At 52.6% G+C, this 13428-nt stretch overlaps 1 protein-coding gene across 3 annotated transcripts in view; it reads right to left on the reverse strand.

Annotated features, from left to right (window-relative positions):
• Positions 1-3320: 3320 nt before the first annotated feature.
• Positions 3321-13428, reverse strand: part of SYNDIG1 (synapse differentiation inducing 1) — a 195665-nt gene continuing 185557 nt past the window's right edge. For all 3 annotated transcript variants that reach the window (XM_073009105.1, XM_073009111.1, XM_073009110.1), the window contains exon 4: positions 3321-4552. In XM_073009105.1, the coding sequence (XP_072865206.1) occupies positions 4394-4552 (159 nt within the window). In that variant the 3' untranslated portion in view covers positions 3321-4393. The remainder of the gene's footprint in view (positions 4553-13428) is intronic.

The raw sequence follows: 13428 nt of genomic DNA on the forward strand, positions 1-13428 counted from the left end.
TCCTGTGTCTTGGTCTAGCATCCACTGTTACTTTCAAAGATGAGCAGACTATACAGACAAGAGCGTCAGGGGAGCGAAGCCCCCACCCCTTGGACAGCCAAGCTCACTCTGAACAGCAGGGAAGAACTTCCAGGAGGTCATCGGGGTGGGGACAGCACAGCCACAGCCTGATGCCATTGATCCCAGTGTTATCAGCACAAAGCAGAGGCAGGGAGGCATCCCTAGATCGGAGGTGGGGTGGCCGTGATTTCCGAGGGTTTGGCCTCAGCTCAGGCTATGGAGGGACAGTTAATGGCCTATTGGCAAATTGGATCAACAGATGTCAGCACCGATGGCAACTAATGCAGGTACACTTTGAGGGGAAGAGGGAAGCACAAAAATGTCCTCATAAGGACAGGCATTTCAGCCGGTCCACTAGGAGCCTCTGAGGGATGCTATAAACCTCAGGGGTCAGATCCTGAACTCAGGCCACGACTCTGGAGGGCGGCTTTGGCCATGATCTCAGTGCAGGCTCCACTTGACATTGGTATCCAGGGCATGGGATCGGCAATTGGTAAGCAGGAAGATTGTTCCACTGGTCATTTTAAATCCATAGGCTACTGCAGAGGGCAGGGCCACCTGTAGAGCTGGCTGAGTTTGAGGGAAGCCCTGTTACAGCTCTGGAGGGGCTGGTCCTGGTGTCAGGGGGCCTGGTTCCTGGTTAGCTGTGTGGTCTGTCTGTGGCAGCTGCAGATGGCATGGTAACCAATGATGGGTCCTCCCCTACCATGTTCTCCTCAGAACTCAATGTAGTTCCCTGGGAATAGTTGGGGTATGATACCTGGTCAAGTCAGTTGGGACACTTGCTGAAGCTGGGGATGCCTGGGGAGGTGGGGGTACCTGGGGAAGTGGGGACGCCTGGGGAGGTGGGGGTACCTGGGGGGGTGGGGGTAGCTGGGGAGGTGGGGATGCCTGGGGAGGTGGAGGTACCTGGGGAGGTGGAAACGCCCAGGAAGGTGGGGGTACCTGGGGAGTTGGGGGTACTTGGGGAGGCAGGAGTACCTGGGGAGGTGGGGGTACCTGGGGTGGTGGGGATGCCTGAGGAAGGTGAGGGTATCTGGGAGGCGGGGGATGCCTGGGGAGGCAGGGGTACCAGGGGAGGCGGGGATGCCTGGGGAAGGTGGGGGTACCTGGGAGGCGGGGGATGCCTGGGGAGGCAGGGGTACCTGGGGAGGTGGGGGTAACTGGGGAGCTGGGGATGCCTGGGGAAGGTGGGGGTATCTGGGAGGCGGGGGATGCCTGGGGAGGCAGGGTTACCTGGGGAGGTGGGGATGCCTGGGGAGGTGTGGCTACCTGGAGAGCTGGGAGTACCTGGGATATAGGGATGCCTTGGGAGGTGGGGGGATGCCTGGGAAGGCAGGAACACCTGGGGAGGAGGTGGGGACACCTCCCTGCTGGGACTATTGGGAGGATGAGCTGAGGTCATGTGTGCCTGGCATAGCTGTGCTTAGTGGATTCCACGTGGGCCTAACAACAATGATGCAGGTTTAGGGAGGTGCAGGTCGCTCCGACACACTTGGAAGATGGCTCACCTGACAGCAGTCACTAACACAGCCACTGACGATGACCTTCAGTCACTTTCCCTGCCACCAAGGCCAAGCCAGTCACAGGGTTGTCACACACTATGCCTAGCTGTCAAGTGAGCTGCTGGGCCCCATGGCTGCCTTCAGCTGGCCCTGTCCCCTGTGCCCACTATGACCATTTACACCCATAGGTAAAGCCCTTGAGAAAGACTCGGAAGAGCTTGACAACTTAGATAGGGCCAAACCCCTGGGAACTGAGGCTTTTCCACCTGGAAATACAGAGGGTGGAATAAGATGGGCAGTTGGTCTAGCAGAGGTAAAGTACCTGGCGCTAAGGGCCTGGCTTAGGGTGACTGTGACAGTATAGACAGAAATGATGGGTGTGGATGTACAGACAGGTTCTACTTCTTTACCACATCCAAAGATATGCGCCTTTGGGGAGTCTTTGAACTTGAAATGGATCATTTCAGGACAAATACAGCTCTGGAGGGGCTGGTCCTGGTGTCAGGGGGCCTGGTTCCTGGTTAGCTGTGTGGTCTGTCTGTGGCAGCTGCAGATGGCATGGTGACCATTTGACACAATGGCTTGTGATAAATGAACCCTGAGAGATGGAGGGACACAGACCAGCCATGGGATAGCCCATCAAGGGCATGATAGTAACTATGACCACCTGCTCCTGCCAGGAGCCATGGTCTGTGCCTAGCGCCTTCCCCAGCAACCCCACAAAATGGGCCTTATTGATTATCCTCTCCTAGAGACCTAGAGACGAAGCTCAGAGAGGTGTAGACATTTTTTTTTTTTTTTTTTTTTTTTTTTTTTTTACGAAGTCTTGCTCTGTCTCCCAGGCTGGAGTGCAGTGGTGCAATCTCGGCTTACTGTAACCTCCACCTCCCAGGTTCAAGCAATTCTCCTGCCTCAGCCTCCTGAGTAGCTGGGATTACAGGCACACACCACCATGCCCAGCTAATTTTTTGTATATTTAGTAGAAACAGGGGTTTCACCATGCTGGTCAGGCTGGTCTTGAACTCCTGACCTCGTGACTCACCCACCTTGGCCTCCCAAAGTGCTGGGATTACAGGTGTGAGCCACTGTGCCCGACTGAGGTGTAAACCTTTACCCAAGATCACAGAGCTAGAAAGTAGCACAGCTGGATTCAAATCCAGGTTGGTTTGAACCTAAACCTATGCCCTCCATGGCTGGTGACTCTAACTCCTACAGGGGTGTTGGCTGGCTTCCCTATCTACTTCTTAGGGTTAAAATCCTATAGTCCCTGTGAACCATCCAGTAGAGACACATGCTAGATGGATCTCAAATTTGACCCGGGAAGACAGTGCTAATAATTTTCAGAATATTAAATGTTCAAGGTCAAGGAGGACAGTGTCAGGAAGAAGGATCAAACCCGTAGTCCTTATTCCAGGGCAGCGGTTCTCAACCTTGGCTTCACGTTGTAGTTACTAGGCCACATCTTGACCAATCAAGTCAGCCTGGGGCTGAACCAGGCCTCAGGAATTTGCCAAGTGCTGCAGGCGGAGCCACTGTCCTGGAGAGGGGGGTCTCTGCGTCCACTGAGGGGATTAGGACGATCATATTTATTGGTGGAAACTGAAGCGGCAGGGACTTCGGTTCTCCTGGAGACACCCCTACTATTTCATAGGTGGAGGCCTGGGTGGCTCTGCAGTTCCTTAAACCACAGGGGAAAGTATAAATGAAACCCAACGACAGCTATTCATCAGAAAGAAAAGTCTTAAGCGAAAAAGCTAAAAGATAATTTTTTGTTAAGTAATGAACACTCGTAAAACAGCAATGAAATGGTATTAAAATGTCTGTGATTACTTATTTCTCAGCATTCGTCTGGTAACTTAAGCAGCATGAAGCAAGAGTTGCACTTTAAAAAATGACAAGAAAATAGCTATTCATTTAGTCGACAGAGTAAGGCCCATCTCGTTTCCAGGATCACTAGTTTCTGCTTATGACGGGGTGAGCATCCGCCAGCGCGGTGATTGGGAGGCGCCCCTGTGTCTTTACGCTGAGGCAGTGCCCACGGCTGCAGTGCCTCGAGTTTCTGGAGCAACCACGGGGCTCTTTCTTGAGGAGTCTTGGGAGGGGCGGTGGCCTGCCTCCCCATCCTAGATCAGTGAGGTCCCAAGAGTGCGTATTGCTGCGGGGTAGCTGTGGAGTATAGACACGTTCCGGAGTGGCTCGACATCTTGAGGCTAGGGTGGTGTGAAGGGAAAGGAACAGGGGCAGGCCCCGGGCTGGCTCTGCTTCCAGGGTCAGGCCAATGGGTCTGCAGAGCAGTGCGGCAGGGCTCCTGCCAGCCATGGTGTCACCTCTTTCTTCCCAGCCCCATTCTCATCTTGCAGGGAAGGCGTGTGGACTCAGGAGGGGCACAAAGGACTCCAGCAGGGCCACAGACATAAGAGTGATGTGTCCCTTGTCCTCTGCCTATTGCACTGTGTTCCATAAAAAATAAACACTTTTTTGGACTGTTTGTATATTGCTCATGCGGTGGCACTCTGGGCACTGGCAGGCTGCAGAGAGCCGCGTTGCCATTCATCCACCAGAATCCATCCAGAGACAGCCTTGCGGGCTGGGATCTTTGGAGCTTTCCTTTGGAAGGATTAGCAGTGCCCGTCTGTCTGGTGCTCTACACAGTGCTGTGAACATGAAATTAAAGGATAAAAACAAAAGAAATTCATGGGTAGGAAATCCCAGGGCTTCGTGGCGTCTTTTGGCAATCATTTGTTCTGTACAGCATCATGCGGTATGTCTGCTTCCTCCACGTCTACACAGACCTGGCCCCGGGCGCTCCCCTTCCGTTCGCAGGAAGCTCACAGGTGGTTGTTCTTGGAGAGGTAGGCGATGAGGGCCACGGCCACGCCCACATAGACGCCAGTCCCAATGGTGATGGACAGCACTGCCAGGAACAGGGCCCGCCGGGAGCTGGTGCTGGCCTGGTGCAAGTCCCCCTTGGCCACGGCTTTGTTGGTCTGCAGAGTTGGAGAAGAAAAAGGAAGTCATGGTAAGCAAGTTGGAACAAGCAGTGAATGGAGGGCTCATCTATGGCTGCTGATTCAGAAAAAGGCATTGTCGATGCAGAGAAGGCTGAGGGGGAAACTGTGCTCACACCTGCTATGACAAGGGCAGTTCTCTAACTGCAAGAAACGAATGTGGGGCTGGGATCTGCTGCTGTTCCCCCACACCGCAGGGAAGACAGACTTCTTTTCTACTTGGCCCCAAGGGAATAAAAGAAAACTGAGAGTAGCTCAACTGAGTTCCACCAGTGTGGGGTCTGGGATCTCCAGCACCAGTATTGAGGGATGGGCTAGATATGACTCCTCCAGTGCTGCTCTTTCTACCCAAGAACGGTGTGCTCATTTATTTGAATAACTCATAATTTTCTAAAGCGTATTTCTACCTATCTTGTTGAATCTCTGCTACCCACTGGAGGTGTGCAGAAGGCAATGACAGCTCTCATTTCCCCGAGAGAAACTTTCATAAGATCATGAAACCCACTGGAGGACGCCTGAGACCTTCCTCCTCAGCTGCCTTGCCTGCTGTGGCCATGAGTCATTCACTTCCTGACCGTCCCCACCCTGGACATGGCTGGTGTTAGTAAAATTCATCCATCAATAAAATCGTTTGATATAAAACTAACAGCTATATTCCTTAGTGCTCAATGACATAACTAGGTGTTGGTGTAATCAAATTCATGATTCTTGAGGTCATGAGGAGATAGAAACACGGAGGTTTTGGAGGCCACCATGGAGGCACCACCGGAGTAAAATGGCTCATTTAGCAGATGGGGTGGGAAGCTACCAAGGCACTGAGCCCCGGGAGCCCACGTGATGCTGAGGAGGGTTGACCCCAAGCCACCGGCGGGCCCCGTGTGGTCAGGACTACCCTGGCAGAATGTCCTAGCTCACTCTCATGGCCGTCTCCACAAAGGCAGATTTCTACCGGGTCCCATTTCCACCTAAGGTCAGTGACATTCCTAGGTTTTATAGGTGAGTATGGGAGTCGGCATGTCGTTCGTTCAAACACACCAGCTGAAACATACCAACACCTCTTCAGTGGACCAGAAAGGCTCACGCTCAGAGACGACTCATGATGTGAACCTGTGTCTTCCGTGGTCTCTGAGCTCTGGAAGTCTGTGCCGCGTGGGGAAGGGATGCCCACCACTGCCTGGCTTCCTTCTCACTCCCCTTGCTTTTGAATCCTAAAAGCTAGTTTTTGTTTTTTTCCTCCCCAACTTTTTGTCTTGGAACTGAGCTTGAGAGCTCACTGTGGACAATTCTGGAGGGAGCAGAGGTAAAGGGATGCAAAATGGAAGCCTCTTAGGACAAGGAATGAATAAATGAATGAACGAATGAAGTTGTGATGAGCCCAGTCTGTTTCATGCAGCAGCGCTCCCACACAGGCCCACATCTTAGAACACAATTTCCTCTAACTGCCTTTCCTTAGCGCTAACTCAAAGAGCCATCGCTCATTAGGGTCATGGCTTTGTGTCCCCGCCATAATCACCAGCCTTACTGCTATCTCCATGGCTACGCAAAGGGGTGCGGAGAGGAAGGTGGAGTCACTACAGCTGCCCGGGCATGTGCCAGCAGCATTCCCTGACCCCTGTGGGAACACCCATGCTGGGCTTCCTGAGCTCATGAGGGCTCACATATCTGAGTACCCACATGTGGAATAGTTGCCTTCCTGCTCACTGGTAAGCTCCCCGGGGTAGAACCCATGTCTCTCTTGTGTGTTGTGGTCTCTCTGGGCTCTGGGGGGATAGGAGGAATATGATACTTCTGTAACTGGGGCACAGTCCCAGTCTCTCTGGTGGTGTTGAGGAGAAAGGCAGCGGCATGGGGCTGCCTCTTGACCTCAGTTCTGGCCCAACTCTGCAGGCTCTGCACACACATGCATCAGAGATTTCATGCCCAAGCTGGTGTATCTGCTTGAGAATCACATTTGTTCTTTATTCTCATTCTCCATGCTGGGGGAACTCGATCCGCAGGTTTATATGTTTGGCTCTAACAAGAAACCTAGGGAATGTGGTGTGTTAGGGGCCTGATCGCTGGAGATGTCAGAAACAGCAAACAGATGCAACCTTAGCAAGCAGGCTGCCTTCGGCAATGTCACTCGGCATCTGCGTGTCATAGAAGCCAGAGTTCCTGGGGTGCCCACTCCCACAAGGCAGAGACGTCATTTACATACACAAAACACACAACATGGTCTAATGAAGGTGATTACCTGACGTGAACCTTTTGTTTCAGAAAATGGATAACTGTGGCTGCGAAACAGCTTGCTCATTCCTTTGACAGGGTGCAAATGGGAAGACATGTTTCCATCCTGACAGCTGCTGGATGAAAGCTCCCGGCTCTTTGACAAGGTTTTTTGCTGTGCACGAGGGCAGGGCAACTTGACCTGAGTCCAAGAGTCTCTGAGCTGAAGGCAAGGCTTTGTGTGTAGGTGCAAAAAGTTTGTCAAGATTGTTATTTCTTGTGGCTGGGCTTTTCCTTCCCTGCCCTTTTGCCAACAGGTTGCAAGTGAAGTTTGTGACTTTGTTTATTGGCCTTTCGTTGGAAAATAAGTGCAGGTGGTTAGAAAATGCAGGTGGTTGGGGAAGCCCCAAGTAGTGCCTGGTGCCTGCACCTGTGCCAGCGGTGGGCTAGGGGTAGGGGCTCAGCAGGACCCAAAGACACTATTTCTGCACCATGAGGGCTCTTCAGAGAAAGCGTTTCAGCTCACAGCAGAGGCAGAGCCTTAACAGCCCAGGGCACAAGGGCTCATCGTTGGGAATGCAGGAAGCAGCCAGGCTCCATCGGCAGGGCTGGCTGCAGGGCATCAGACACAGTCCCCAAGGGAGATGTCCTGCAACCTGAAACCTTCCAGGCGCTGAGCTCCTGCACAGCCCACACTGGAGCGTGATGTGTGCACTGCGGTTCTGCAATTAAAAGACCTGCTTTCTCTTCCCTAGTTGCAAAGATATGTAGAAGACTTGAATTTTAAGTTGAAGAGCAAAAGTAAACGTGCGCTATAGCAATGACAGTTACAGAAGCACCCCCTTCCAGTCCCTCAAGTGCAGTGCTGTTCACACTGAGGAAATAAAAGTTACAGAAGCAGAGGACAGACAGCTAGAACGAATGTGCTTTGGCTGAAGTTGTCACCATCCGAACTGAGGTCCATCCACCTTGTACCACTGCTGGGTCACACATCCTTAGGTAGAATGGTCACTACCAAGTGGCCAAGTCAAAGGAACTGGTTGTCAAAGGACCGAGAGCTGTTGATCCACATGTAAAGGTCATGCTGCTCATGGTTTCGTGATGAGAAATGACCAGTTTGTGGAGGGACAAAGTCAATTTACGTTCCATGGGTGTTAGTGTTTAGTGCTGAAACCCCCCAGCAATTCTCTCTGGTGGAACCCCTGCCCTTCAGATTGGCCACATTTTGGGGAATGGTTTTATCTGAAGGGAGTGGCTTCTTGTGGAGGTGGCAGAGGTCTGGGAGTGGGTTCTAGGCCCTGCTTCCTTCTGATGCACCTGGTGGATCCAGGTCTTGCTCTAGTTGGGGGAGTGGCCAAGTTCCCTCATGTCTCCCCTTCTCATGCCCACCTGAGGTCCCTGGTTTATCCAAGAATGTATCTTAGCACATGCTGGCATGCTGAAGGCCTGTCCCTCCCTCCCTCCCTCCTCCCTTCCTTCCTTTTTCCTCCTCTCCCTCTTTCATCTCTCCCTGCTTCCTCCCTTTTTTCCTCCCTTCTCCTTCCTCCCTTTTTTCTCCCTTCCTCCTTCCTTCCTCTTTCCTCCTTCCTCCCTCCCTCCTTTCTACCTCCTCCCTTTCCTCTCTCCTTCTTCACTCTTTCCTCCCTCCTTCCTACCTCCTTTCTCTTTCCTCCCTCCTCCCTCCCTCTTCCCTCCCTCTTTCCTACCTCCTCTTTCCTCCCTCTTCTCTCCCTCTTCCCTCCCTCCTTCCTCCATCTTTCTTCCCTCCTTCCTCCCTCTTCCCTCACTCCTTCCTACTTTCTCCCTCTTTCCTCCTACCTCCTCCCTCTTCCCTCCCTCCTTCCTAACTCTTCCTTCTTTTCTCCCTCCTCCCTCCTTCCTTCCTACCTCTTCCCTCCCTCCTTCCTACCTCTTCCCTCCCTCCTTCCTACCTCTTCCCTCTTTCCTCCCTCCATCCTTCCTCCATCTGCCCTCTCTCCTTCCTACTTCCTCCCTCTTTCCTCCCTTCTTCCTTCTTCTTCTCTCCCTCCTTCCTACCTCCTCCCTCTTTCCTCCCTCCCTCCTCACTCGGTCTTCTCTCCCTCCTCTCTCCCTCCTTCCTCCCCTTTTCTTCCCTCCCTCCCCCTTCCTCCCTCCCTCCTTCTTTCTTCTGCTCACTTGCTCTGTAACAGGAGGTCCAGCTGGAAGCTCCACCCCAGGCTCTACCTCAAAAGAGACACACCCTAGGATGGTGACAGGGACCTCCCCGGCCCCATCCCCAGCAGCCTTTGCCTGTTTTCTAAATAAGAGGGTGGAACCAACTTAGATGCCTCAAAGCCTGTGCCTTCACAAAGGGTTTAGAGGCTGAGAAGCATTTGGAAGGACTGACAGTTGCTCAGCCTGGGTTCCGTCCACAGAAGGCAGGCATTTGTTTTTCACTCAGGCTGTGGGGGCGCAGCTGCCACGGGACACTGTGGGCTCCATGCATGTCCAGCACCGCGGGCGGAAGGCCAGCCGGTTCCTGCCTGGAGAGTCTGCAAGGCGAACGGCTGGCCAGCAGTCTCAGGGGTGGGGCCAGGAGGGTGCAGCTCTGTGGAGATGGCCAGGCCCTGGCTGGGCCAGGAACAAAGGCTGACGCGGTCCCCAGGGACCAGACATGGTCTTAGGTCCCGTCCAGTAGAGCCCAACTGAGGGGCAAGTGGACGGACACACAGGGCCTGTGCAGCAGGCTGAAGCTGGGCATGTGAAGGTGAGTGTGGGCCTGAGAAGAACCTGCCAAATGCCCAGATGAGAAAGCAAGCCATGTACGAGGGCACGAGCCTCCTGTGACAATCTGAGTTGGGGGCGACTGTGACATCTCTGTCCCCTATCTGCTCCTGCCAACCACACCTTGTCCACAGGGGCAGACACTGTGGCTGACAAGTGGGAAGGAGGAGGGGAAGAGAGGAGGCCCCTCCTCTTGAGGCCAGGCCTACTGTGTGTGCACACATGCCCAACCCAGGATGCTTAGAACATTCATGGACCCTCCAACAAGGCCAAGACACGGCCAAGAGGCAATAGGAAGTGACACGGAGAATGTGGGAAAACTAAAATTCCCCTGCACTCCTGGCGAGATGTAAATTCATGCCATCACTTGGGGAAATGGTGAGCATTTCTTACAGCTGAACATATAGATACATCACACAACAATTCCACTCCCGTAAATGAGTGGACATTTATTTGTGTAAATATCCAACAACAATTATTAATGTGTTCACAAAATGCATCTGTAAGAATGTTCAAGGGAGTCTGACTCATGGTTGCCCTGACCTGGAAGCCCAATGAGTGCCAGTGATAGAAGGGCAAGCCGTCATGGCACCCAAATGGTCATGGAATAAATCTCAGAGGCACAGTGATGAACAAAAGAAGCCGGACTCGGCATCCTATTATCTACAGCACAAAACAGGCCCAAGTCGCATCTGTTGTTGGTGTGGAAACAGGTTCATGGATACTTCTGGAAAAGAACAGTAACCGGAAGAAAGCATAGTTGAAAAAATCTACCTTACTTTAGAAATGAATTCTATCAATAATTAAATGAACAGATAAGAACCACCTACAGAGAACAGAGAAACTCATTTTATAAAACTGATAAAATCTTGATGCCAAAACCAGAGAAGAAAAGTCAGAGAAAGGGAAACGAGAGGCTGACTTCATCTCCGAACACGGATACAAACGTAATTGTCAAGGGTAGGTGCTGCCCGGCTCCCTCTCCAGGCCTCTCCCCACCTCTCCCTGATTTTCCCTTTGCTCTGGTTGTATTTGCAGTGGCCTTTTCATCACCTGTCACTGTTTCAACACTATTCATCTTCCGGGCCACAGCTTCTCCATGGTATCTTCCCAGCTGCCTTAGGTCTGGGCCCTCGTGTCTCCACCCAGCACTCAGGCACTGCAGCGTTGATGCTAGCCTCTTTGCTGAATGCAGGACACATCACCCACACCTGGCAGTGCTCAGAAGGCCCAGGGAGTGTCATTCATGACCACACGATGATGAGGACGGCAGACTTTCCCCCTACCGTGTTCCCAAAGGTAACTCATGCTCTCCAGAAACATTTCCACGATGTGCAGAATCCCATGCAGGCAGGCCCCAAATCATGGCTGGTAGTCACTCACTGGCTTTATGCAATCTACAGGTTACTAAGGAAGATAAAAATAGGTGAATCCAGAAAGGAATGAGTTATGCCCAATGTTTCTTTCTGTGGCCGGTGACACCTATTAAAGGGAAGCCCTGTGGGCTCAACAGGGCATGGGGAGGACTTGGCTCCAGTTCTGGCAGTGTGTCACGCTCAGCAGGGCAGAGTGGGAGGGACTGGCAGCTTCTTGGGTAACCCAGGAAAGGAGCGGGCGAGAGGAGCTGGAGACCAGGCAGCAGCTGGGGAGGGAAGGTCCACATCGGAGCTGTGCAGAGGCTCCTGGGGGACGGAGATGCTGCTTGACCGTGCCACCTGCTGAGTCTACAGGGCACTTGGGGCTTGGCTCATGTTACTGCAGAACTGAATTTTAATATTATTTAATTTTAACTAATTTAAAAGTAAACAATCGTCCATGGCTGGGGGTCCCACACTGGACAGCATGGATCTGGGAGAAAGCAAGGCAGATGACCCCGCCAGGAGAAGAGCCTGTGGTGATGCCCGAAGTGAAGCTCCGGGCGTTTCCGGGCTGTGTGCTGCGCGGGCCTTCCCAGGCCCCTGGGAAACAGGCTCCACACCTGCATGCCTCGTGGGAATCTCTTTCACCTTCAGTGAGTCGCTGGGGTGGGGCCGGGGGGTCATACTCCACACGGTTCAATGTCAGGGTGGAGATAATGAAACAGCTGCAAGATGAAGGACATGGGGGTGACCGTGGGAGGGGGAAGCCCCTTGAAACCTGCAGGTCACTGGGGGAGGGCTTTCGTCCTCGCAGGGCATGGCTGGAGTGCCTGTCCACTTCAGGGGTCCACGGTCTGCAGCTCCTGTGTGGAATCTGTCACGGGAAGGGGCACCGGCCATCAGGGACCCAGTTCTCAGTGACCCCGTGACAGAGTCCACTCCTCCAAGTTCCAGTCCCCTGCCATGTCACTACCTGCCTTTCCCTGAGACACCCTGGAGATGTCTGAAGTGCTGGACTCTGGGCTGTCTCAGACAGGCCAGGACCCACTGGCTGGCATTTCTCTTCCCTCTTCATGGAGTTTCTGATGAGCTTTTGCTTGTCCTTTGGCTGGAAATTATCCACTGTTGTTTGAGGTTTTGGAAAAATCATGTTTTCTGAGGGCTACCCCGGCTGCGTTGTTTCTCCTGCAGTCAGTTTTTAGGAGCAAGGTCGATGTTTCCACAGTCTGCGTCCTCCATGGACCAGGGCCAGCACAGCTGGGGGTCCTCAGCAGTTACGCCCTCGCCAGACACCTGCCTCCCGAGATCTGGGACGGGCTTCTGCAAGACACTGGCTGCCTCCCGAACTATTTCTCTGGAAATGTACAGCATCACGGGTGTTTTATGGTTCATTTTCTTTCCAGTACTGATACCTGTCTGGCTGGATTACATTTCTTTGCATTATTGTAAAGGTTATTTCCATTATTTATCATCATCTAACGTTCGCCGTGCAATGACAAAGTACTGAGAGCTGTACTCGACAAAGAGGCAGATTCAATATTCTTAATGCGGACAGAAAGAGAAGCTGAACAGCAACTACAGGAGCGAGAGGCTTCTCAGGCAAAGGGTCTTGCACGCAGACCTCCCAACACACGTTTGTTTCCTGCATGTGTTTAGGCCCAGGTCTATTTTTATGACCTCTCACCCCTGCCTTTTTAGCAACCCTTATATTGTAGGCCGTAAAAAAATAAATCTTCTGATGTTAGTTAGGTCTAAATGGCAGGGAGGCAATGGACTGTGAAACCAAATGTACCGACTGTTGGTTACAACCCAACTCAAACACCAGAAGATGGCTGCGTCACCACCTGGGTGCTGGCACTGATCCTCTCCACCTCCTGCTCGACTGAATCACTACATCCAAGGGAGGGGACTTCCTCACAGGGAGGCGTCTTGAGTGTCTTTGTCCTCAAGGCCAGCCCCTTCTGTGGATCTCAATTTAAAGAGATCACCATATAACAACATCATAAACATAAACAGGAACTGCGGCTGCTGCGCCAGGTTGCTGCTGGACGGGGGAGCTGCTATCATTTACTCCATTTGCTGACTGTATTCAGCCCTCCTTGCAATGCTATAAAGGAATACCTGAGGATGATAACTTATAAAGAAAAGAGATTTAAGTAGCTCATCCTTCTGGAGGCTGTACAGGAAGCATGGCGCCAGCATCTACTCCGCTTCCAGGGAGGCCTCAGGGACTTTTCACTCATGGAGGAAGGAAAACCAGGAGCAATCCTGTGACAGGGCCACAGCAGGAGCATGACAGCAAGGGATAGGAGGGGCCACACTTTTACTCAACCAGATCTCAGAGCACTCAGTGTCTTGAGGACAGCACCAAGCCACGAGGGATCTGTCCCCGTGACCCAAACAGCCCCCACCAGGCCCCACCTCTAACACTGGGGGGTACATCTCAATATGAAATTCGGAGGGGATAAACAGCCAAACAGTGTCACTGGCCTCTGGCCCTGGCCAGGGAGAAGCTGGCCTTGGTTTCTCACAGATTCAGGCTTAGCT

This window comes from Chlorocebus sabaeus, chromosome 2 (genome assembly GCF_047675955.1).
Source record: "Chlorocebus sabaeus isolate Y175 chromosome 2, mChlSab1.0.hap1, whole genome shotgun sequence".
Taxonomy (NCBI): Eukaryota; Metazoa; Chordata; class Mammalia; order Primates; family Cercopithecidae; genus Chlorocebus; species Chlorocebus sabaeus.